Below are 23,219 nucleotides of genomic sequence, written 5' to 3'. Positions count from 1 at the left end.
CCTGACCCAAGCCCTCCCCGCTTGCCCTGATCAGTCTCATTAATAGTTAAAGTCTAATCAGAACTAAGGTACATAAATAGCAGCAGTCAGGCAACAGCTCAGAACCAGTTCTAATATCATGACTCAAATGCCACTGCTGCCTCGTTCACAGAGCAGCAGCTACCTTTTATCTTCTCGTTTGCTCCAAATTAGTGCTTAATTAAAATGAACTCATCGAGTTTGGTGAGCAAAATAACTTCAGGTCTGTGTCAATCCCTTATTGATGAGCATCAGCGTGTCTGGAGACCTTGTTGGGAAATACATCCTTCTGAAATGCCACAGGCGGGAGGAACACGCTGTAATGTGCCAAAGAACAAGCACATTCCAGCAGCTCCAGTGAGGCCTGAAATAGAGCACAGGTGTGTCACTGCATGACACCCAGGGACAGGAAATCATGTGAACCGATAATGAGTCCAACCCAGCAGCATCACAGGCAGAGCACACAAATGGTCAGACACCAGGGTGCCGGAGCTCAGCTCTGTTAATAACAAAAGCTTTAATAAGCTAAGCAAAGAAAGAACTGTCCATCAACCAAGTGCTGTGCATAAAGAGCTCATCCATCCAGTGACAGATGTGGTAGAAAACCACAGCACAGAGGAGGCAGGAGGGAAACCAAACATCCCAATGTGCAGTGAAACAAGAAACAGGAAAGCAGGCCAGGTCTCTCAAGGCTGAGGACAGTCGCAGCATCCTCGCCTGGGGCTTTGGCTCGATACCACGTGTCTGTTTTGCTGCACAGTGGGCAGGTGGTGGATCAGAGTCCAGGATGTGGCCTTTTATACACAGGCCCCATTAAGATCCTTTAAAACTCACCATGGTCTTGAAGCCTCGGAGCCAGGTACTTCTGATGTCGGGACAACGGCCGCACCAACAGCGCCGCCTTTGAAGTGAACAAGCTCAAGCAGGCTCTCAGGCTGTTGAAAGCCAAGCCTGCATCCCCTCGGATCAGGCTGGAAAAGGCAACTTCAAAAGTACACTTCTGAAAAAGGAGCCGGCAGAGGTTCAGAAAGGAAACAGTAACGAGGGGCTTGGCAATTTCTCACAGGAGACAAGAATGGGAAGATGGAGATTGCTTCTGTTGAGGAGGAACCACAGAAGAAAGATGGGATAATTTCATTAGAGGTATCAAGAAGCTGACGGGAGGCACCTGTCCTCCTTTTCTTGGAACATACAAGAGCTACATGATGAGAATAACAAGATTCAAGGTCAGGCATTGTATGAAATGAACAAAAGCAGCTGGACTTGTATAACCGTTGCCACCATGTGAAAGGGAAACAGAACCATGTGACGTGAGGTTCAGCCAGACCAGGTGTTAGTGAGGAGAGTAACACTGAATAGCAGCAGATGAATTCCCTGCAAGCTCCCTCCTTGCCCCCTCTTTTGAAGCACTTGACCCCAGCAGTCAGACTCGGCACCAAGCTCAGCTTGACCAGCCCTATCTCCCAGGAAAACTTCCTGCCTGGTCACAGGGATGGAGTCAAAGGTGCTGAAGCAAAGCACAGGGGAAACCTGAGCACTTGTTAGCTCAAGGTAGGAGGCTTCCCCAGGGAGCTCTCTGAGTAAAGAGCCACAGGTCACCCACCACGGCTCTCTACGGCACCAGACCTCAAACCCCAGCGGGGCTGTCACCTTAGCTGCCCACACTGAGATAGGATTTTTCCTCACAAAAGTACCAATTGCCATTAAGTAAGTTTTTAGCCACTCAATTGTGTTTCATTCTTTAAAAAGGAATGGTTTTGCTGGTGATTTTGTGTTCACTATAAGGGTGTTCAAAGAGCATCCCTGTCAAGGCCAGTTTGGAAGGTAGCAGTAGGATGAATGACGGCAATCAGTCACCAAAATGCTTTCCTCAAAGTTGGAGGCCAACCAAGCACTGGTTCCACGCACTGTGACTGCTGCACAGCTGCTCAGTGAGAAACCCAGCCAGCTGGAAGGCCATGTCGGCACCTGAATATCATCAGTGAATCCAGTACAAAACAATCCCAGCAGAGGCCTGGAGAATCCAACGTTCAGTGCACACAGACTTTGCATTCTTTTTACCCTAGACACAGTTACAACACAAGAACTGCCAAATCATCTTTTAATAGAATAATCCAGCTCACTTCATGTGTAATAAATTCATTAGGCATTGGGGTTCTGGTTTAAAAGGCAGGATCAAGCACATTTTAACAGAATTCATTGAAATCCTGTGCTTTTAGCAATCGTTTCACAGTTCTGTCCATGCTCCACGGTGCTGCCTGGCCTTTGAAGAGTTTGCCTCGGTGAACTCCTACCAGCTTCAACCACACGTCTCAGGAGGCAGCTTGCGACGACGTGTACGAACCCGGTACAGGAGGATGTCACCGCACACCGGTCCGTCCCAGGCACTGGCCCTGCCCAGTCCACGGTGCACAAACCTACCCAGTTCCACCTCAGAGCTCCAGGTCCTGCAGGTCTCCCCAGCTAGGTCCAATTTTCACTTTAACACTCAGCTTTACCGAGAGCTTGACGGCATTTTCCATCTCCTGCTTGACAATCTGCGCGACCTAGGAGGAGACGCGGAATGTCAGATGCACATGTCATACAGTGCTCTGTTTGCCTCGCAGTAGCTGGGCTGGCTGGACCCCTGGAATCACCTCATGCATTTACTCACACTCGCTTGCCACCACCGGGAATGTAACTGAGCATTTTGATCCTGATGGGGGTTTATGAATGGAGAAACTGTATGAAGCCAGTGATATTTAATGCAGCACAGAGTTGTGACTAATTCTGCACTAAGACTACTCAGAAATGTACTGAAAGCAAGGCACAAAGCAAATGCACCAGAGGCAGGGAACGGTGTTCCTTCTCAAGGTGTCGGCACAAAAGGCACTCTGAAACACAGACTACAAACCTCAAGGAAAGCAGATCACATTCAGTGCAGGTGCTAAAATACCACCCAGCTTCCCCCTCACTAATTTGTTTGCTGAGTATTCCTAAGAAAGTTCCAAGAGTATTCCTAAGTATTCCAAGAGTTCCAAGTATTCCAAGAGTATTCCTAAGAAAACCCTCATCCCAGTACACACAGGACCAGAAGGTATGTTTGCTTGAGACTTTTTGGATTGTAAAAGACCTGATTTCTTTTTTTCCTGACTGTAAATCCATTCCCCCTGGACCCATGTGGAATCCAACCTGTCCCGGATTGCTTATTGGAATGCATCTTTTGATCCACACCCATCCCATGGACCCTTTCCACAGCAGAGTGAAAAAGGCTTTGAAACTATTGCCATTTCAGCCCAGCCGCTGTGTCAGCACAGGAACTACTCCACCTTTCTGACCCTTCCACACAGCTTCATAATCCCCTCACAGGTATTCACAGTCAAATTCCTCCACAGCTCTTACTGGGGAATGGAGGAGGGGATTTGAAGAGATCAGAGCACAAGTGTTTACAACAGCATTAAGAACTAGGGGGAGATTTGTCTTCCCAAACCCAATGCCCTTACGTACCACATTTCAAACTGATCTTGATGACCTAGCAAATTGCTTTAAAATAAATAGGATGTAATTCAGCACAGACAAGTGCAGAGCAGAAAGAAGCAGGGTAGAAAATTGGCACAGAAATAATCTACTGTTCAAAAGTAGGATGAAAAATAACTGCCTGAGCAGGAAAAAAAACAGGGTTATCCAAGATTAAAAACTAGATAAGGCTTAAGCAAGGCACTGCTGTGAGAAAAAAAGCAAATGCAACACAGAAAAAGCTGCTTGTGTGACACACAGATCCGTTCCCCACTCTGTTCAATCCACTCCAGCCATGCTCAAGTTTGGGGCCCAGTTTAGAGGAAAAACTAGAGGAGAATAACGCTGGGGTGCGCATGCCTTTGGAGGAGCGATCCCCCATGCGCCTCAGCGCTGAATAAAAGCATACCTACTTTACAACTTTAACAAGTTGTGGAGTCTACCCACGCATCAGTATTACAAAGGAAACACGAACCACATGCAGGGAGATTCCTTGAGAACAGCTGCAGCTCCTGCACTACCACTAGCAGAAATATCACGTAAGGGCTGCTGCACCTAGAACAAGGGAGCCACGACAACCTGAACGAGGCTCCTGGGGAAGCCAATGGAACGAGACAGGACATGCACCAACAACCTGAGCTTGGGGGGGCTCGGGACTCTGAATTCCCTGTATGTGAAGCAAACAGCACCATTTCAGGGCTCTCAGCACTCAGCTAAAATGGGCATCTTAAAAACATCCCTGCAATGCCACTGGGAATAAGCAAGCAGTTTAAAAAGCATCTAGCCTTTGAATCCGAATTTAGTCCCTGCCTTTATGTCCCTACCTGGTTTCTCATTGCTGGGTTGACAACAAATAGAAGGTCAAGCCTCTTCTACCACCTTTGGCAATACTGCTACAACCTTGGTTTTGTGATACGGCCCGAAAGCTCATCCTCTTCACCTTGACATGCTGTACAGCCTGGAAAAGGTCTGGTGCCCAAGGCATTTCACACCTTCAGCACAAGAACAAACAGGTATTACCCTAGTGTGGCCTTTCTGACAGAGGCAAGCTAGCTCACTGAGAGAGTGAGAATGAAACAAGAACACTCACTAGCATTGTTTCTCTTACAGACCATCTGTAAGGGCACCCTGATCAAAACACAAACTCACATATGCATGGAAAGATCACTTTATTTTCTTCTATGCACTTCAGCAGCTGGCAATAAGCTTGAGCCAGCATCAAGCCTGTGACCGGACTAACTTGTCTGCGTAAAAATTGCTGTTGCAGCCAAGAAATACATGATTTACTGTAGAATAAAGTTTTAGTGCCAGCAAGATGTGAACAAAGCCCTCCTCAGCAATACAGAAACCAAGAAATGCTCACTCCTTGCTCACTAAAATGTGTATTGTAGATCAAAAGGTCTAATTCAGTCAGACCCTACTTTGAGGGGCCTTAAGAGGGACAGACTTCAAGAGATCCTTTCAAACCTAGACCTTTCTACTATGGGATAATCCTAATGGCGCATCTGAAAGCACAGCAAGCAATATTACCACCAAAAAAATCACAGAATCCTAGAATCCCTTAGGTTGGAAAAGACCTTTAAGATCCTTTCTGGCCCTAAAAACATTTAATCAAAGGGGTAAGAAGTACCCCGTTGTCTTATCTAGACAGGAATCCTTGAAAACCAAGCAAATCTGGCATGCCAAAGGGAAATCCGAGTCTAGGAAACATGCTTTGTGCACATATGCTGGTTTAAGTGACTGCCCAGAGCATCTATGGACTGAAATAGAGCTGAAGGAAGTTAGAAAAGCTGGTGATAGTTGAAATTGTTACTGAGAAAATGTAATACCATGAATAATAAGGAAATCCACTCTCTTGGCCCCAGTTCTTCTGGAGACACTGTGATAACTTGATGTCAGTATCTAAAGACATAAACGCCTATACTCAGGGGATTTCAGTTTTCGACTGAAGGAAATACAGAAGCTTTTTCATCTCTAAACCAGCCTGCCCAGATTGAAGCAGCAGACATATGAATGGAGCTGGCAAAATGAGCAGAAGCCGGAGCTGAGATGCAACAGGAAAACATTAAACCTTTTGTTCTTAATAAAATGTGTTCTAAAAACGTGCTCAAACCAGTCAGGGCTGCTGCAGGGTCCCTCAGATCAGGAGTCACTGCTTGCCATGAGGAAATGGCCTTTTGTCATTACAGATGTGTATGCACGGAACAGAAGCGGGCAAAGACATCCCCAAGCTATGGAAGCCTTCTTGCTTTTGTGCTGACTTGGAAAAACACTGAGCTGCCAAAATCCAGCTAATACACTTGCTACTGAACGCTGCCATACAGATACCAACCACAGTCCACACAGCATGTTCCTTACATCTACCATGCTGCTCCTCAGCACCGAAACTCTCCTACCAGAAAGACAGGTAGGGTGAGAATGAGGAAACAAGTACCTGGCGTACAGCATTCTCCTTTCCCTACACAGAGTACAAACCAGAGCTCTAACAACACATGTTCTGAGTTGGGCACCAGAAAACCCAAGTGTGAACAGGGAGGCAAAAATACCTCCAAACAAAGCAAGCACTTCGCCCCACTCCTGTCACCGATATTAAGCGACTTGACTCATGGAGTCTTGCAGAGAAGTTGTACGAGCTGCTGTTAGAAGCAGTGAAGAACTTCAGCTAATGGGATGGCTTGAGCCTGAAAACAAAGGGGTCAAGAATACAAACAGAATTTTTCATCCAGTTCAGCTTTGTTTTCACAGACCTTCTAGCACACAGCAAGAGGAGATGCAGGGAAGAGCAGCTGAACCCCTAGAAGGCTGGTTTCAAACATCATAGATAGCTGAGAAAGCATGGCCATACCTGGATGACATTGTCCTCTGCAACTTCATAGAGGAGCTCATCATGGAGTTGGAGGATAAAGAAAGCTCCGCTGGTGGGCTGTAACATCCCTCTGCTTCTCTTCCTCCCTAGCCTTCCTACAAAGGTGAAGAGCACAGTTCATTAGATACCATTATGAAAAGGCATGTTTCTTGTATCAAAGAAACCTTCCACATTCCTAATGTGGAGCAAAAGAACTTTAAAATGCAAAAGCCCATGCCTACAGATAAAGCCGCAAAGCACTACTGTTCTATCAATATTTGTACAGCTACTGAGGGAAAAATGTTAATGAGAAGCATTTTAGATACAAACATTTCAGCCTTCCATTACAAAGCTATGAATCAGAACAGAAACAGGAGACAGTTGCGTCTCCTGAAACCATCTGTTGAAAAAGCAAAGTTTAAACAAAATCCTGTCAAGTTTAATCAGGAGTTAGTGCCCAACATCCTCTCTGGCAGTGAATGACAGTTCTGCTTTTCCTCCAAATCCATTTTACTGGCTAGTCTAAAAAGGCAGCAAGCCTCCTCCCAAACGCAGTTATCTGGAACCGCAGCTACTGCTCCTGATGAAAACAAGGGAAGCGAAAAGAGCAGTTTTTGAATAAACAAGCAGCTGAATAACCCGTTTTGTCATTTGCCTGATGAAAATAAAGCAGAACAAACTGTTCCCTGCTGAAAGCTTTCCAAAAGAAAGAAACAAACACAACCTCACACACGGAGCCTCAAGTTATTTATGGCTCAGGTTAGCTACCAGGAGGACTCCGGTTCACAACTACAGGGAGGGTTTCACAGCATCATCAGTTCCTTGCGCAAGCCTCACACTGGAGCATCAATGTTGAGGAAGCCACATGATGCAGGGTCCTTCTCTGATGGCACAGGCATTTAGAATGTGCTGAAAGAGAACTTAGGGAATTTCTTCCCGTTCTTGAAACCAGCTATTGTCAAAGGAGCAAAAACTGTCACAAAAGCATCTCCTTCCCTTCCTACAACTACCGGACCAAAGGCCAGGAGCTGCTGCTCCTGGAAGGGATGGGAAGCTCTGCTAAGCACGTGCCTTCTACCCATAGCAGACCTCTGAATCTTGTCTGTAAAATAAAAACTCCCTGATTAATTCCTTAGGACTGAATACTCCTATTAAGACAGCTTCATGTTTCACCTGAAGCACAAGAACTACCACAGAAATACAGCACTGCACCCCTTCAGCTGCCTTTCTAAAAACACAAGACTGATGAACAAAACACTGTTTTATGTTCAAAAGAAAACCTTCGTAGCACTCCTCTGGGAATAAGTACCCCAGCATAGCTTTGCTGTCTGCACCCAGGAGAAATCTATGCTGCTAAGTACTTACAGAATACTGCTCTGGAGCCTCTGGACATCAACTTCCAGACTTGATTTTAACAAAAAACTGTATTTTGGAACCCGAAGTTGTTCCATTCTATCTTTACACTGCCTCTGAAGGCAGAACACGTGCTCAGTTTCACCTTCCTGCTTTTGAACAATTCTGGGGTGGCATCATGGTCCATCTCACATACGAACTCCCACTGCCAGCCTTTGGAAGATCTGCTTTGAGACAGCTGGGGGTTCTGATCTGATCACAGCATTGGCTTTAGTTTGTGTGTTGAGCAGACGTTCTCCCTACGTATTTCCCTCAAGTGTCATAGTTCGCAGTTTGTTTGTTGGCTTCATTTAGATCAGGCCTTTTCATTTACATGGAAGATATTTTCATGTAACAAGAAAATTTCCTTTTGCTTTGATAAACTAGATAGGCTTCTGTTCCATGTACATAGAAATGCACGGTTAATACTGCAGCAAATATACTTTTCCTCTTATTAGTACAATAATTTCTAATTGACGCTATGTCAATAGTCTTTTCAAGCTAAAAGCCACCACTTTACACGAAATGAAATGAGCCATCCTTGGTTTTCTAAAAGCACAACAACGTTAGCAATGAGATTTCATTCCCCTGTGACCCCACCTGGAGTATTGTGTACAGTTCTGGTGTCCTCAACATAAGAAGGACATGGAGCTGTTGGAACAAGTCCAGAGGAGGCCACGAGGATGACCAGCAACTGGAGCACCTCCCATACAAAGACAGGCTGTGAAAGTTGGGGCTGTTCAGCCTGGAGAAGAGAAGGCTGCGTGGAGACCTCAAAGCAGCCTTCCAGTATCTGAAGGGAGTCTACAAGGATGCTGGAGAGGGACTCTTCATCAGGGACTGTAGACATAGGACAAGGAGTGATGGGTTTATGCTATAACAGGGGAAATTCAGGGTAGAAACAGGGCAGAAGCTCTTCACTGTGAGGGTGGTGAGGCACTGGAACAGGCTGCCCAAGGAATCTGTGGATGTCCCATCCCTGGCAGTGTTCAAAGCCAGGTTGGAAGGGGCTTTGAGAAACCTGGTCTAGTGTGAGGTGTCCCTGCCACGGCAGGGGGTTGGAACGGATGATCATGAGGTCCTTTCCAACCCAAATCATTCTATGATTCTGTCATCCACCCCTAGCCCAAAAGCCCTAGCTTTTTTGGTTTTGCAGGCAATTTGCTGAAGGTTTTGCCCTAGTGTGCAAGAAAGAGGCAAGCTTACCAGTCTGATCTCTCTGGAGGAAGCTCTCCAGATGTCCATGGGACTTGATCACAGAGGAGAAAGCTTCCAGGCACCTCTGAATGTTCACAGTGGCTGTTTTGACAATGTCAGCAGCAGATCCCTGAACAGTTGTGTTCACAGCCTGTCGCTCTGCCTAAACAGAGAGAGATGTTCTCAAAAGTCACCCTCAAAAATAAGTCAAATCCTGCATGCCACTTGGACATCATTAAAACTAATGAATACATGGCTAAATACAGGCACAGGAAACCCTTCACATAGAGTTTGTTTCATTTGCCTGAAAGAAAGAGATGCTATAGACTAGCTTCAGACAGAAGATTTCTCCAGGTGACTGACAGAAGCAGGATTCCCACTAATTTAAAATGAATTAATATCAAGGGTAATAACCTGCAAGAGTCACAAGCTACAAGATGGAGAAGTATATACACATGGCAATAGTTTCTTCAGGAGCAGAAAAACCTCTCAGTTCATCCAAGTACCATTCTGCCTATCTTCAAAACCATCAGAAACCAAAGGTAAGAAGCTGGACTTCATGAACATTATAATAACCTGGTCTGCTGCACTGAATCCTGACTGCCAGAGCATTACAGCTGTGCAAAACCACACCAGACCACACTGTGACACAGTGGCATTTCCTCCCACGCAAGCAAACTGTCAGATAAGAAAACTACATTCAAAGGTTCCTCTCTCTTTGATTAGAGCCAAAATGCATGCAAAAAGTTACAAGGAAGCTGACATGAAAGTGAAGATAATTCATTAACTGGTCTTCAATAGGATTTTAAAGAACAAATCAAAGTTGAACAGAAGGGGCATCTACAAAGCTTCATGCTGAAGTATCCTTCAGATTAAACAGTCACATTATCTCAAAGGTCTTTTGAAAGTCTCCTTGTTTCCCTTTCAACCACTTGGAGTACAATAAACTCCCCCAATTCCTCTCCCTTCCACTCAAGTCTTCAATTCCACACAACCTAATCCAGCTTCCTACTGAGAAGTATAATGCTTCCTCCCCACAGAAATGTGCCAGCATTACCCCAGTGTGTCAATTCACACTTACTGAAGTAGAGTTAGACAAGTGTGTCCAAAATGACCTTGGAAAAAATTAATGCCAACACAAAGGCTTATATTAAGTAATTATTTATCTAACAGGCTTGGGTTTTCTTTGAGGGGAAATAAGGAACAAATACTAAAAATTATAGCACTTAAATGCCCTTTCTTGTTCAGGTGCTGACAGCATATAATATTCAAAGCCTGATGAGTGGGAGCAACTCAGTGCTCCCACTGAAGAGCACTACCTGAAGAGTTAAAGCACATCACTGCGTGGAGGCTTCTTAAAATCATGTCCACTTATTCCACTAAATTACTCACTCCAGTTCTAACGTGGGAGTTTTGAAGTGAGCTTAGCACATGATGACAGCTGTACACCCAGTCATAGCAGACTTGCGTCAAGCAGACCATGACAAAAGCTCTGTTATTCAAAGCACAACCAAGGAAACAATGAACTAAGTGAAAAGTGGAAGGTCATGACCCAGATGGCTCACAGACCCTGTAAAACCACAGCTAGATGTGCAAAGAAATCCAATACTTTAAAAAGTTAATAAATAACTAGAACCTGTACTGCACTCAACATACATGAGCTTTACTGTAGGGGTTTGGATCTTTGATAGCTGGCAGGTATCTCCGTCTTCCCAGGATGGTCTGCACAAATCCATCTCTTCTGCAGTTCCTCACTGTCTCCCTCAAGAATTTCTGAATCCCTGTGAAAGGAAAGAGAAAAAGTTTTCCCTAACACAGCTGATGTTCCTTGTGGACTTCTCACTGGGGTCACTGAAAGGAGTCTGGGATGCTCAAACAGCACCAAGGTAATTCTTTGCATTTCCTAGACCATGTCAAGGGACAAGGGCACACGATCACTCCTTTAGCCTATCTGCAGCTCTGCTGGGAAACCTAAGTAAGGCTTTTGAGGTAGAAGAGAGTGTGTAGTGTCGGGATATCCGGCTGTGCACAAGGACACAGGAAGTCCATGCTGCACAGTGCCCAGGCACAGAGTAATACGTGCATTACTGATAATTGAGAGGTCAGGACCTAAACCAGCACTAGAGAGACAAGTAGTAGGAAGGGGGTAAGTTGAAAGCAGAAGTCTAAGTCCTTGATGCCTCAGGCTGCCTGACTTCAGGCTGTGTCACTTCAGATTCTAGGATGAAAGAAACTCATCCACCTGCACTTTGCAAGGGAAGGAGTGAATCCACCAAGAGCATTAAAAAGAAACTTATGTGAAAGAAAGACGAGATAGGAAGAGCCCTTTTCGCTGCAAGTTCAGGTAACAACTGCGCTGAAGTGCAAAAAGTTAACTTTAGGCAATTTCTTTCCAAGGTTTACAGAACATAAAATGTAACAGGAGCTATTCAAGGCCAAGACTATGTCATGGTCAGCATGGCCATTAGTCACTTCGTTAAGTATAAAATTCAGTGTGTCAGCCTGGCAATACACAGAGGTGAAAATTCGTAAGAAGTGGAGTTAAAATATAAGGTAGGTTGCAGTTTGTGTGTATGTACATGTACAGAGAGGAAAGAAGCAGGAAGTCATTTCTAATGGTCAGGAAGGCCAGACTACCTAGAAATTACTGGGGACTAAGCAGATTCTTAATAGGACCCCGTTTCTCAGCATCCATCTCCTAAAGAAATAAAGCAAAAGACAAGAAGAGTAGAGAGAAATGGTCATCTTTAGAAAGAAGTGTGGTCTAAAGCTGTACTGCATATCCTTTGAAGCTGTGTGTTTTAGTAAGGAAAAGGGTTCCTTATTCAGAAAGTTGAGAGCTTTAAAAGGAATCCCCAGAGCTTATTAATGAATTAAAAAAATCCCCAACAAAATAATGAATATAAGGAGGGAGAAAGGGACAAGGTCCTAAAAATGATTCAAACCGGAGTTTAGAGTAAAACACTACAGAGTAACAAACTCTGTGTTCATGCACTAGACTTTTTCAAACGAGACATAAATAGTAGAGGGCTGAGACAAATTTAGGATTTGAAGAGACATGGAAAGAAGGGATTAAAAACAACCAGCACCATCACCACACAGCGCCCAACCAGCCGTATCCAAACCTGTATATCTCGACTTGAAGGATTCAATGTAACTGGCAGCTTCATTTTCATCAATCCCCATCTGCTCGCCTAAAGATTTTGCTCCTATTCCATAGATGATTCCATAGCAAATCTGCCAGAGGATGGTGTGAAGAACCATAACCATATGGCGAGTCATGCGGAGAAAGCAAAGCCAAATCAAAATGTGATTCAATGGACAAGCGATTGGGAACAAGGGCAAGCACTCAAGAAGAGACACTACCTCTGAATGAAAGCCATTCACACTGGTTTTTTCCACCTTCATTCCCCAAAACCCAGACAGTTCCAGTTGAAACGTACCAAGAGTGGGGGTACATACAAAGCAATTACTGACCAGTCAGGGCTGAACTCAAAATGAAAGCCATTCTATAGTTAGTTCCTGATGTTTTGAACACTGAACCTTCCTGGTAAGAAAGCTGCTGTTGATTTTTATTCCTAAAATTTACCTGTTTTGCTTGTTGCCTTGTCCTGTCTCCAACAGCTTCAGGATCAATCATTTTCCATTCTGCTGCAATACTCTTAAAGACATCAGTACCACTGTTCAAGGCTTGAATGAGTCGACAGTCGCAAGACAAATGAGCAAGGATCCTCAGTTCAAGCTGAGAGTAATCAGCAGCCAAGATTAAGCCACCTGAAGGCAAGAAGTTAGCAGAAATTATTATATAAATTACTCAACACCATTCCAACCAACATAATACCAGCAAGCAAGACTGAAGTTATCCTTGTGCCTTCTGCTCTGAAAGTTTTCCGCAGCCGTGTCTATCAAAGTTTTGCTTGTTTTCCCAATGCCCAGGTATGCCTGCTTTCAATCTAGCCCTTCCATCTAGAATCCATCAAAACCACATAGACAAGTATCCATCCAGGTGTCTGTGTAAAAGTGTAGCACCTCGTCGGAATGACCGGCACAGGGATCAGACCAGCAGACTTGTGCTGAGGCAGGGCAGGCAACGTGAGAACTGACGTTTGGACAGGAAGGACTCAGGTTGTGTATTAAGATCTATCTAAGCTCTCTCTTTAAACCCAGGTATTCTTAAAGAGGAAATGAAGGTGTGAACATTTGAATACCTTCCCCAACTGAAACTCTATCCTTTACAGTCTTGTGAAAAAGTTTGAGGGCATGCTAACTACTGCATTAGTTTTCCAAGCAGGCTGTTCAATTAGATATATACTGTCATCAATTCTTAACTCTTCATTAGGCCTAGGATATTTCATTACCCATATCCTTAACAATTACAGAGCAGAATCTGGGCAGTACCTGGGAAGGGAACAAAAGCATGCCTCATGCTAACAGAAAATGGTATTCCTCTTTCTTTGGATCTGTCTTCAGCTTGAACCTTCAGGCCATTAGGTGCAATACTGGAACGCTTTCTGTATCTGTGGAGACAAAGAATGACTTCTTCACCAATTTCTAAAACATGTCAAGATGCATAATCGTTTTTGTTACAAAGAATCGGTGAAAACAAGTGCGACAGTAGCCTCTATTCCACTCTTGTGGACAATCCCTACCTATATATGACCATGGCAGAACTGGATGGAGACCACATGTACACCTGAAGAGATTTACTGACTCCGAACAGATTTAGGGATAAATCTTTCTTGCACTATCAGGGCTTGGTCCAGAAATTTGATAATTCCACTTCAAAACAGGTAAGATGAAAGGCCCCAGACCTTCGATGAGTGCCTAATCCTAAAAATTCAACACCCCACCTCGAGTGCCAAGTCTTCCCTCAACATCATTCTCACATACCTAGCAGAGACAGAAAGATTCCTCCCCGACATCAACCTCATGACTGTTCACATGCATGTACAAACACACACCAGTAAGCCTGTAAAAGCAGAGCAGAAGTTGCAGAAGATATGCTCACCAAACTCTGCACATTTCCTCTCTACAGACTGAGTAAAAAGTTGCCCCGAAGCAACTTGATTTTCTTTAGCAGGAGGGAAAAAAAAAGGTATCTCCGAGAACAAGACTGGTTTCAGCAAAGCACAGAAAAAGGCATTGTGCCTCCCCTTGTGCACTCACTTTTCTTCTTGTACCTCGTCATTCCAGGGACAGTGGGGATCAAGTTGATGAAAGATAGCACAAAGATCAGAGGAATAAATTATCACAAGAAATAAAGGTCAGGGACAACGTGTGGGAACTGTAGAGAACCATAGTGTCCAGCATAGGCTCCCAATTTAGTTAAATTACCATGATTTAATTTAGCCACACTCCTCTGGTCAGAAGCTTCTTACAAGAGGAAAGAGTAATAATAGTAAGATAAAAGACAGTTTGGACCGAAGTTCGGAAGGCCTATCAGACTTGGGCTGTATGGCAGCTTCTTTTGTGCCAGAAGTCCTTTCTGTGCCTTTACAACTGCCCTTTTCCCTAACACTGTGGCTGCTTAATTAAGGAATGTAGTCCCAAGAGTCAGTCCGAGAAAAAGACCTCTCTCAATGTTCAGCAAGCACTCCATGCTTTTGATGGTGTGCTGCTCTTCAGAATCCACCTTACCCCCCAACCATCCTGCAAAGCTGCTGCAAGCCTTAGCACTGCTAGAGCAACATTTCTGCCACCATGGCTAGGCTGGTTCTTCTGAAGAGAGATGGACAAGGTCCTGCTACTCCTGAGTTCTCTTCCCATGATCTACTCAAGGCATGAGGATGTTAAACATGTAGAGGTAGGAAAAGAAAGAAGAGCCAAAAGCTTTTCACATTTCTCCTATCTTGCTATGGGAAAAAAGATAGGAAGTCACTCAGGTGAGACGTGGGACAAAAACTTGAACAGAAAGAGAAACTGAAAGGACAGAAAACCACTACCAAGTCTGAAGCCCCAAAGCTCATAATCTAGCTGCTAAAAGATCCACCTTGATATTTCATCAGAAATTCTTTCCTCACAACTGTTTAGGCACTGGCATGTAATGCTGTCAAACCAGGGTGTTTGGTTAACAGACACCAGATTTAGGTATCTCTTTCTGCTAACCTGATAGCTTTTGCAGGATCATTAATACAAATCAAATTATTAACAAAGAATGAAAAATAGATTTACCAATGCTCCCTTACACAGGGGGCTGCACAACATAAAAGAGAGAAATTTTCTTCTGCTCCTTCCACAATATCCTATCCTCTTTCAGATTAGCTCTTAAGAAAGTCAAAACAGACCCTAACGTCAGTTTAGTTCCTTTTCGGACTCAGGTTTCCACCCAACTATTGGAAGCATAATGCTAATTTCACTGTAGGATTACATGAAGGACTTCAAAAAGCAAGTGGCTGCATGGTGCCACATGCTGTTAGCATTATTAGGTATTCCATGTATCACTGAGTTTTAGGTATTTATTCCTCTGAACCTGTAAGAGAAACACTGAGGAACAAGTCAAAACTGACACGACAGCAGCCACAGGTGAAATCACAACAGAGGAATTTGACAATCACAGTAAGATCAGAAGAGCAGGCAGAAGCTTTGCCAAGATCCTCCTACCTGGCCCCAGAAACAGCACAGGAATTAACATTCCCATGGGTTCGGGAAGGTGGGCTTTCTTCAACCACAGTTGGCATTTCAATCTCAAAATCTCTTGGCACATTCTGGATATTTGGCTCTGTGAAGGTTATTCGACCTGAGAAAGAAGACAAGGCAGAACTAAGTAAGGGTCCAAAAGGAGTCTCTCTAACTTAACACAGCTGAACACACATCTGCAGCTCCAAAAACCAAGGGGCAGGAGGGCAGGACAGGACATGACCGCTGAGAAAACTGAAGGCAAAACAATGTGGATTGAATGGGCTTGAGATGGTTCCCCTGCAGCATTTCTGTAGCACTGATAAGAAACTCCCAAATCCAGAAGATCTTCTGGGGTCAGAGATTAACATGCTAATATAGGCAAGAAATTAATAATCCTGCTCAGTGAACACAAAAGCTATTTTAACACACCTACGCTTTCAAATTCACGTCAAATACTATTTCAGTATTTTCATTTGGTTTAAGTAGAGCAGGCTTGAGTTTCCATCTTTTCCCATTGGAAAGCTGCCCCCCCCCCCCAAAAGAAAAATCATTAAGAAGTAAGGATTATGCACACTTTTCTTTACCTGTAGCTGTGTGAGTCTGTGACACTGGATATATTCTTTCCATTCCTAATGCAGAATTCAATCGCTTTTCCCTCTGTAGTGGGAACACCACTTTAGTAATGGCATTGTTGATCCTCCTCCATTCCAGTATCAGCCCTGGCAATGGGTGAAGTTTCTTTAATTTCTCCAAGACATCCTTGTGGGGAGAAAAGGGCACAACTATTATCAACTGCCTTTAAAGCTTGGTTTAGAAAGGTTCTGCAGGAAAAAGTGACTCCTTCACCCACCGTGAGCTTCGAGTGTCACTACCTTAAAATGAGATGGATATCCCCTGCAGTTATGCCACCTACACCTGGGCAATCAAAGCACCATGAGACACAGCTGCAGGTTGTTTACACAGTCACTTCCCTTCGGACTTTTGCATCCTCATCACCCCTTTGAGTCTGCACCAACCAATAAATCATGTGAAATGATCAAATAAAGCATCACTTGCCATAGGTCCCCTACATTGTCTCCTCTTGTCCAGCGTTAATGCTTCTCCTCCAGCTTCTTCTGTATTTTTCTCCCTGCTCTCTCCTATCCGTACACCAGGAACATATAAAATGAAGCCCTTGACCATGCTCCTTGAAAGACAAAGCTGATCACTAGCAATCAAATCCTTTCAGTTCGATCAGAACACAAAGGGACTAATGAGAATTTCAAAAGGCAGTGGCACACCAACACCTTAAAATAACGCTGTTTTTGTGTGCAGCAGGCAGCTCACCCCTCCATATCACCAAAGAAGGAAATCCTCACTTTGCTTCTTGCTGTCTGCTCTGCCACCACCACTGCACTCACTTCATCACTGCCACTTGAGTTTCAGAAATCAATACTTGTCTTCCAAGCACTGACTACACTGAACAAGGGGAAACTAAGAAAACAACACAGATTAATGAGTCCTGAAAACAGGGAGCACATATATCTGCTAATATCACTTGTCTGGCAAGAGAACTCATTAGCTCGCAGCAATTGGTATTAATGCAACTCCACAATATTTATCAACTAGCAAGTATGTCAAGAGCCTTCACATATATACAAGCTTTTGATATACTAAATTTGTTAAGCCATCAGATCAGCCATTTCGAAGCACATCAGATCAGCCATCTCTAAAGCACAAGATACAGATATGGTTGTACCAGGCAGTCAAAATACTGGATTTATCACCATGGTATTTAAGTACCTTTCAAGCTGATGTTGAAAAATTCTTCTCCTATTGGCTTTACAAAATTATTGTGCTATTTTGGTCTTACATGTGGTTTGGGAAATCAAATTCTGCCCGATTCATTCTTATTGATGCCTGCTATTTATAGTCATGTCCTCACTACACTAAGGCTTTAGGAGAGTAGGAGGAGCTAATGGCTGCTAGCAGAGAAGGTAGAATCCAATTTGAATTTCCAGTGGTAACTGGAGAAGCAAAAGGCAAGTAAAATGTATTTTCATTTAAGTCAGCATACCCAACTCTGACAGATCCAAGCAGCAAATGTGTGAAGCAAGAGGGAGTTATTTGTACAGACCGGAACCCAGCTTTACTGTACCTTGGTTGTACTCAACTGCTTGCTTAACCTAAGCCTGTTTCCCTTAGCAGTTGTTCTTCTGGTGTAACCCAGAGTTTTCTTGTTCCCTTGAACCTTCACATCTCCATTCTGTGGCAACTTCAGCTCCAGGAACAAAACCTGGAAAATGTCAGCATTTCCTTTCAGTTTCTGCATGCAACACGCAGGAGAACACAAAAACCAACCAAGCATTGAAACGACAAACACTTGTTCCAACCACAGGACAGGATGAACTCTTCAGGTAATTAAAAAGCTAATGAAGGATCTCTGCCTTCACCACCATTCCTTCTCATTTTAATTAACTACAAAATGGAATCTAAAACTCTCATTTTCTGAACGCTTTGAGGTATGCTTTCAGAAAAGGTAATTACCTCCATCCAAGAAGTAAGGTTACTGCTGACAGGCAGCTGTAATCAAATGTGATGTAAGATGACTGAAAGTGGGAAGAACATTGGTGAAAAAAAGAGGTGTTAGTAGGGAGCAGGCTTCAGAGCCACGGGAATGGCACAGGAGGAGGTGGGCATAAATATAGAATAGCCGGAATATTAATTTTCCTAAAACACTGCCAAGAACTGGAAAATGAAGTATCTGCTCACTTAGTGACAGACAGAACATGGGTCTTCGTTTTGCATTTACGTAGCATTACACACTATTTAGCAGCTATTGTGCTGCATTTCACAGCTGGCAGAAAGGAATAGAAGCGGCAGAAAGGTTTTATCTTCCTCATTTATAGAGCACGAAACTTGTACTGACACAAAATTAGAAGGGTAAAGCTCTACTAACCTACACAAGATACTTTACATGGTTCCGCATGGGAAACAAGCTTCTGTAGTTCAGAGAACAGCACATCTGAGAAAACTTTCCTTTCCCTTCCCCATGAGGAGGAGTGAAATTGGAGCCAAGCGTTATCGCAGCAGTTCCAACTCGCACTCCTGTCACCCAGCAAAACTGCATTTGCAAAAAGGGAGAATTATTTCCGTAGAACTTCTTTTAGTGGTGGCTGCTTGCACATTTTGACTACTTCCATATGAAGTATAGTCCCTCAGCAAGCAATTAGTATACAGACAAGAAAGAAATGGGAGGAAAAGCATGCACAGCGATTAGAATCTATTCCTACGGTTCCATGCAACGTACATTAATAAGTATATATTAAAGTCCTTCAGGAATAAATGCCTTGCTAATTTACACAGAAAACTTTGTTAGGCTTTAAAAGAAACCAGTTCTATACCAGTTCTTAAAATCAAACAGTACTTGATTCAGTTAAAGCAGTCTTTCCTCCTCTTTCATGCCTGTGTAGGGACCAGGGTAATACGCAGCTTATTCAGTACCATTCTCAGACTCGAACTACATGACATCACATCTCATGTGGAGAGCACTGGTATTGCAAAAAAAGCTTCTCTAGTCCCGCACCATTCACCAAAAATATTCCAGAAGGCATTTAACTGTCAGATCATCGGAGAAGCACTATGAGAAGCCAAGGTCCTCTCTAACATGCTTATTTCCACTCGGTTTTTATTTCCAACATGCTTACTTCCACGTCAGAATGATCAGTACCAAGCAGGAGACACAGAGCATCTTGCAAGCTCATCATGAGCGTACAGACAAATCAGCTCTGAGCAGCACTCAGTTTGCATTTTGTCTTTTCCCCATATGCAGTCCCCTCAAGAACGCTTTTTTCTGACCCTCTTGGGGGCAAAAGTTCTCCCTCTCCTGCCCTAACCCCTACATACCTCTGCAATGTCATCAGGGCTGGTCAAGGAGAAGCTGTGGCCTGCCAGCTGATACGCCTCGGTCTCAAGCTCACTCAGTTTAGCTTGCATGACTTGTTTCTGGGTTTCATATGCCGTTGTGCTAAAGCCGATGCCATTCAGCTCCAGCAGAGCCAAGCAGTAATGGGAGGGCATCTCCACTTTAGAAAATACATCTGTAGTAAGTAAAAATGCCAAGAAAAGCTTTTATAACCACAAAACCAGATCAACTGCAGTAAAAAACCCCAGAACTGGGGAATCCTCAGGTTTTTACATCCTGAATGTCCTGACACACTGAAATCTTTCAATACAGATTTAAATACTTTTGTTTCTGAACTATTTCATAGTAATAAATATTTCATAATAAGTATTCCAGAACTTTGTAGCACAAAAATATTTATGGGAATAACAGCCTTTTTTTTTTCCCCTAAGAAATACACATCTCTTTGTACTATCAACATCTTGTAAACCATAGACATGCTTAATTTAAAGCTTTCCAACTTGATGCACCTCAGAGCAGCTTCCAGTATCTGAAGGGGGCCTACAAGGAAGCTGAAGAAGGACTCTTCATCAGGGACTGCAGAGATAGGACAAGGGGTGATGGGTTCAAACTGAAACAGTGGAAGTTCAGGTTGGATATAAGGAAGAAGTTCTTTACTGTGAGGGAGGTGAGGCACTGGCACAGGTTGCCCAAAGAAGTGGTAAATCACTGGCAGTGTTCAAGACCAGGCTGGACGGAGCCTTAGGTGACATGGTCTAGTGTGTGGAGTCCCTTCCCATGGCAGGGGGTTGGAACTGGATGATCTTGAGGTCCTTTCCAACCCTGACTATTCTATGATCTATGATTCATTCCACCACCCACATCTTTTAAAAATGTTCTAAGGTTTAATTGTCATCATCAGAAATGATGTGGTAAACTTGCAAGGCTTCAGTAAGACTGGACCCTCATCTTAGGCTTTGGATATAACTTAGGGGCAACAATCACAAAGCCCACCAGTAGTTATGTGCTTTTGGGAGTTCCTTTTGCTTGTTTTTAAACAGAGACAAGCACTCAGCAAATCTTAGTGTAAACACACTGGATCGTTCACTATAGGAATCAGAAGCTCCATGGATGCAACACCTACACGGCAAACAATGCTATGTGGGCAGGCAAGAAGCAAGAAACTCCTTCAGAAAACATCTGAGGATTTTAGGAATTGTTTGTGACAAGGAAATGCAAAAAGTTTAGAAAATTTTCATGAGAAACCATAGACAGACCCACAAGTCCCCTCAGAATGGCCAGAGGACTAACCTGGGACATAGAGATCAGCTTAATTCAGAGACTTAGAGTAAGACTCTGCAACTGCTTTAACCAATGGAACTGGTGGATATTTGGGATGTAAAAAACTTCTTTTAATACAAAATTCAATTTTAGGGTGTTTTTTTTGACAAAACGGATGTACTTCCAAGGGAAGCTCCCTCTTTTCTCTTCACAAATGGTTTGCCACAGAATACACTTAGAGAAGAACTTCCACATCTCCTCTCTTCACTGATCATTCAGCCTGTCGTAGGACAGCTACCTTTACCCTCCATCTTTGCCCCCAAGTGGAGTTGCTCTCTTTACCTGTCATATTTTCCTTCTGTAATTCATTATGGAGCTGGTTCATGACATTGAAGCAAAGCACAGACTCTATCGCTGCTCTGTACCGCCCAGAATGGTCTCCGCTGGCACTAAGCCCCAGGCTCTGCACCCCTTGGCCGGTGCCCACCCCTTCCAGTAGGGGTAGCTCGCTGGGGAGAAAGTTGGTCACCATGTTGTGGAGTGTACGTTCCTTAGAGCCAGAATCAAGCAGCCAACACGCAACCTTAAGAAGGGAGACCTCCATGAGACCTTTTTTCCATTTTAGTCATCGCACCAATTTTAACTATTTAAGTGCAGGTTAATATAAGGTCAAAGTGGAGGTTATTTTGTCTTCATTTGGCAGGCAGACTGGCACAACTTGTGAAAATTTACATGATTTCAGATAAAACCTTCAAGAGGGCATAAGTCACTGAAAAGCTTCATTCTCACCCAGAGTTGAAAACCTTATCCCCTGTCAACTAAACACATCTAGAAGTGTTGGCCTGAGGCTTTTTTCACTTATTCAAACCTAACACAAAGGGGATTAGATGCGAAAATCAGAAGCAAAAACATGTTTAATCTGAAAACTGACTTTGTAAAAATCAGAACTTGCTGTTGATCTAGAATATTAGTCAAGCTGAGCTCTCCTATGTTTTACACATCAGCACTAGTACCAAGAATTCTATAAGGCAAATTTTATTCACAGTAAGCCTCATACCTCCCACTGTCTTCAAAGCTATTTCACTCACAGCTATATCTCAGTTTCTTGTGTCAAAATAGGACAAACATAGGTTTCTGCACTGTCTCTACCATGCAAGCAGAAGCTAAAAACCATATGTATACATATAGGGTGCCAGGAGGGATGAGTATGTATATACTCATTGCATCACTGAAATGACCAAATATGAATATGACTTCATTTAATACAAGAAACGGTGCAGAGAAAGGCACAACTTTTACTGATCTTTAAATATATCCTAAAATAAAAATATGTCAGTATGAAAAGCTAAGTTTGTTCTTGTGTTGAATACCTTAGCTACTTACTTGCAGATTTTAATACTGACATTCTGCTATCCAGCCCAAGTGGGATACAAGCTCTTAAAATCAACACTAGAAAATTCGATGCATGTAGAGCGTTTCCTAACAAGGACAAGAAGGTGCTTTTACCTCTTTCTAGTGTTTCTTCTGAGCTACAAATGGTAACCAAACCTTTTGAAATTACATGTACACTTTGTTTTGAGAAAATAGTGGTAGCAAGGTGGTCCATACTCATAGTGGGCAAATCTTTGCTTACAAAGTGTTCTGCTGTTATAATCAATAACCTGACCAGAAGCTCTTCGCCATTTCAGTCCCAGGCTTCTTATTGCAGCAAAAGAAGAGGTTAGCCCTGTCCACTGGTACATGGGAAAGAGTTAACTTCATCCTCCCCACACAAGCAATCAGGTGTAAAAGATGAATGTGTTAACCTATCACTGAACCTGCCCTGTTTCTCCTGCTGGCACCATGAATACAAATAGCAGAAGTCTTCTCTAAATACTGTTATAGATTTCCCACTGGAAGAAAATGTCACTAAACCTCTTGAGAGGTGTGAATATTCAAATCACAATGACAGAAGGAACAATACCAGAAGGTATTCCTATCTTTCCTCTTGTGTGTTTAAACTAGTAGTTTTACCCAAGCTAAATTTCTTAATCCTGCAAACCTTTGGATCCTCAAAGCTTCCTTCCAAGGAGATGCCACAAGCCATCAGCAGAGTCTTGTAGTGTTGAATAAAGTTATACATCACAAGTGAGCGCTCCTCCTGGGGCTTCTTCTGCAGGTACAGCTGCAGTTGATACAGTCTCTCTGTTACAGACAGGTTTTTGTCCAGAGGTGGTGGTGCCAAACTCATGCTGATTTCTAAGGCAGGAAATACACGCAAAAGTCCTTTTTTTACCCACTGCGTGATAAGAAAGGCAAGAGAAAAATCTTGAATGCAATCACCTAAAGCACAAAACCTACAGTATCTATATGGATATTACATATTTTATCAAACCAGACAAGGCTCTGAAAATAATATGCTGTGTCTGTACTACCAAACATGAGGCAGCATAGCACAGACTGGGTTATAAACCAGCATCCTAGTGTCGTATTTCTTCTGGAGAGAAAAAA

The 23,219-nt window shown here is 43.4% G+C and overlaps 1 protein-coding gene across 3 annotated transcripts in view; it reads right to left on the bottom strand.

Moving 5' to 3' along the window:
- Nucleotides 1-2,229: 2,229 nt before the first annotated feature.
- POLQ (DNA polymerase theta) overlaps nt 2,230-23,219 on the bottom strand; it is a 54,565-nt gene continuing 33,575 nt past the window's right edge. For 2 of the 3 annotated variants that reach the window (XM_061454229.1, XM_061454230.1), the window contains 13 exons: nt 22,771-22,967; nt 21,072-21,312; nt 19,451-19,644; nt 17,703-17,840; nt 16,150-16,324; nt 15,548-15,683; nt 13,346-13,464; nt 12,537-12,721; nt 12,073-12,184; nt 10,604-10,728; nt 8,957-9,110; nt 6,359-6,474; nt 2,230-2,564 (listed from right to left, as the gene is read on the bottom strand). In XM_061454229.1, the coding sequence (XP_061310213.1) occupies nt 2,451-2,564; nt 6,359-6,474; nt 8,957-9,110; nt 10,604-10,728; nt 12,073-12,184; nt 12,537-12,721; nt 13,346-13,464; nt 15,548-15,683; nt 16,150-16,324; nt 17,703-17,840; nt 19,451-19,644; nt 21,072-21,312; nt 22,771-22,967 (2,006 nt within the window). In that variant the 3' untranslated portion in view covers nt 2,230-2,450. Of the gene's footprint in view, nt 2,565-6,358; nt 6,475-8,956; nt 9,111-10,603; nt 10,729-12,072; nt 12,185-12,536; nt 12,722-13,345; nt 13,465-15,547; nt 15,684-16,149; nt 16,325-16,367; nt 16,752-17,702; nt 17,841-19,450; nt 19,645-21,071; nt 21,313-22,770; nt 22,968-23,219 lie in introns of those variants that run through there. The other variant, XM_061454231.1, reaches the window with a different exon arrangement.

Source organism: Pezoporus flaviventris, unplaced genomic scaffold, assembly GCF_033815535.1.
Source record: "Pezoporus flaviventris isolate CSIRO_AGI_PZ_B2104156 unplaced genomic scaffold, CSIRO_AGI_Pfla_v1 ptg000015l, whole genome shotgun sequence".
Lineage (NCBI taxonomy): Eukaryota > Metazoa > Chordata > Aves > Psittaciformes > Psittacidae > Pezoporus > Pezoporus flaviventris.
This window is presented reverse-complemented; position numbering and strand designations above follow the sequence as displayed.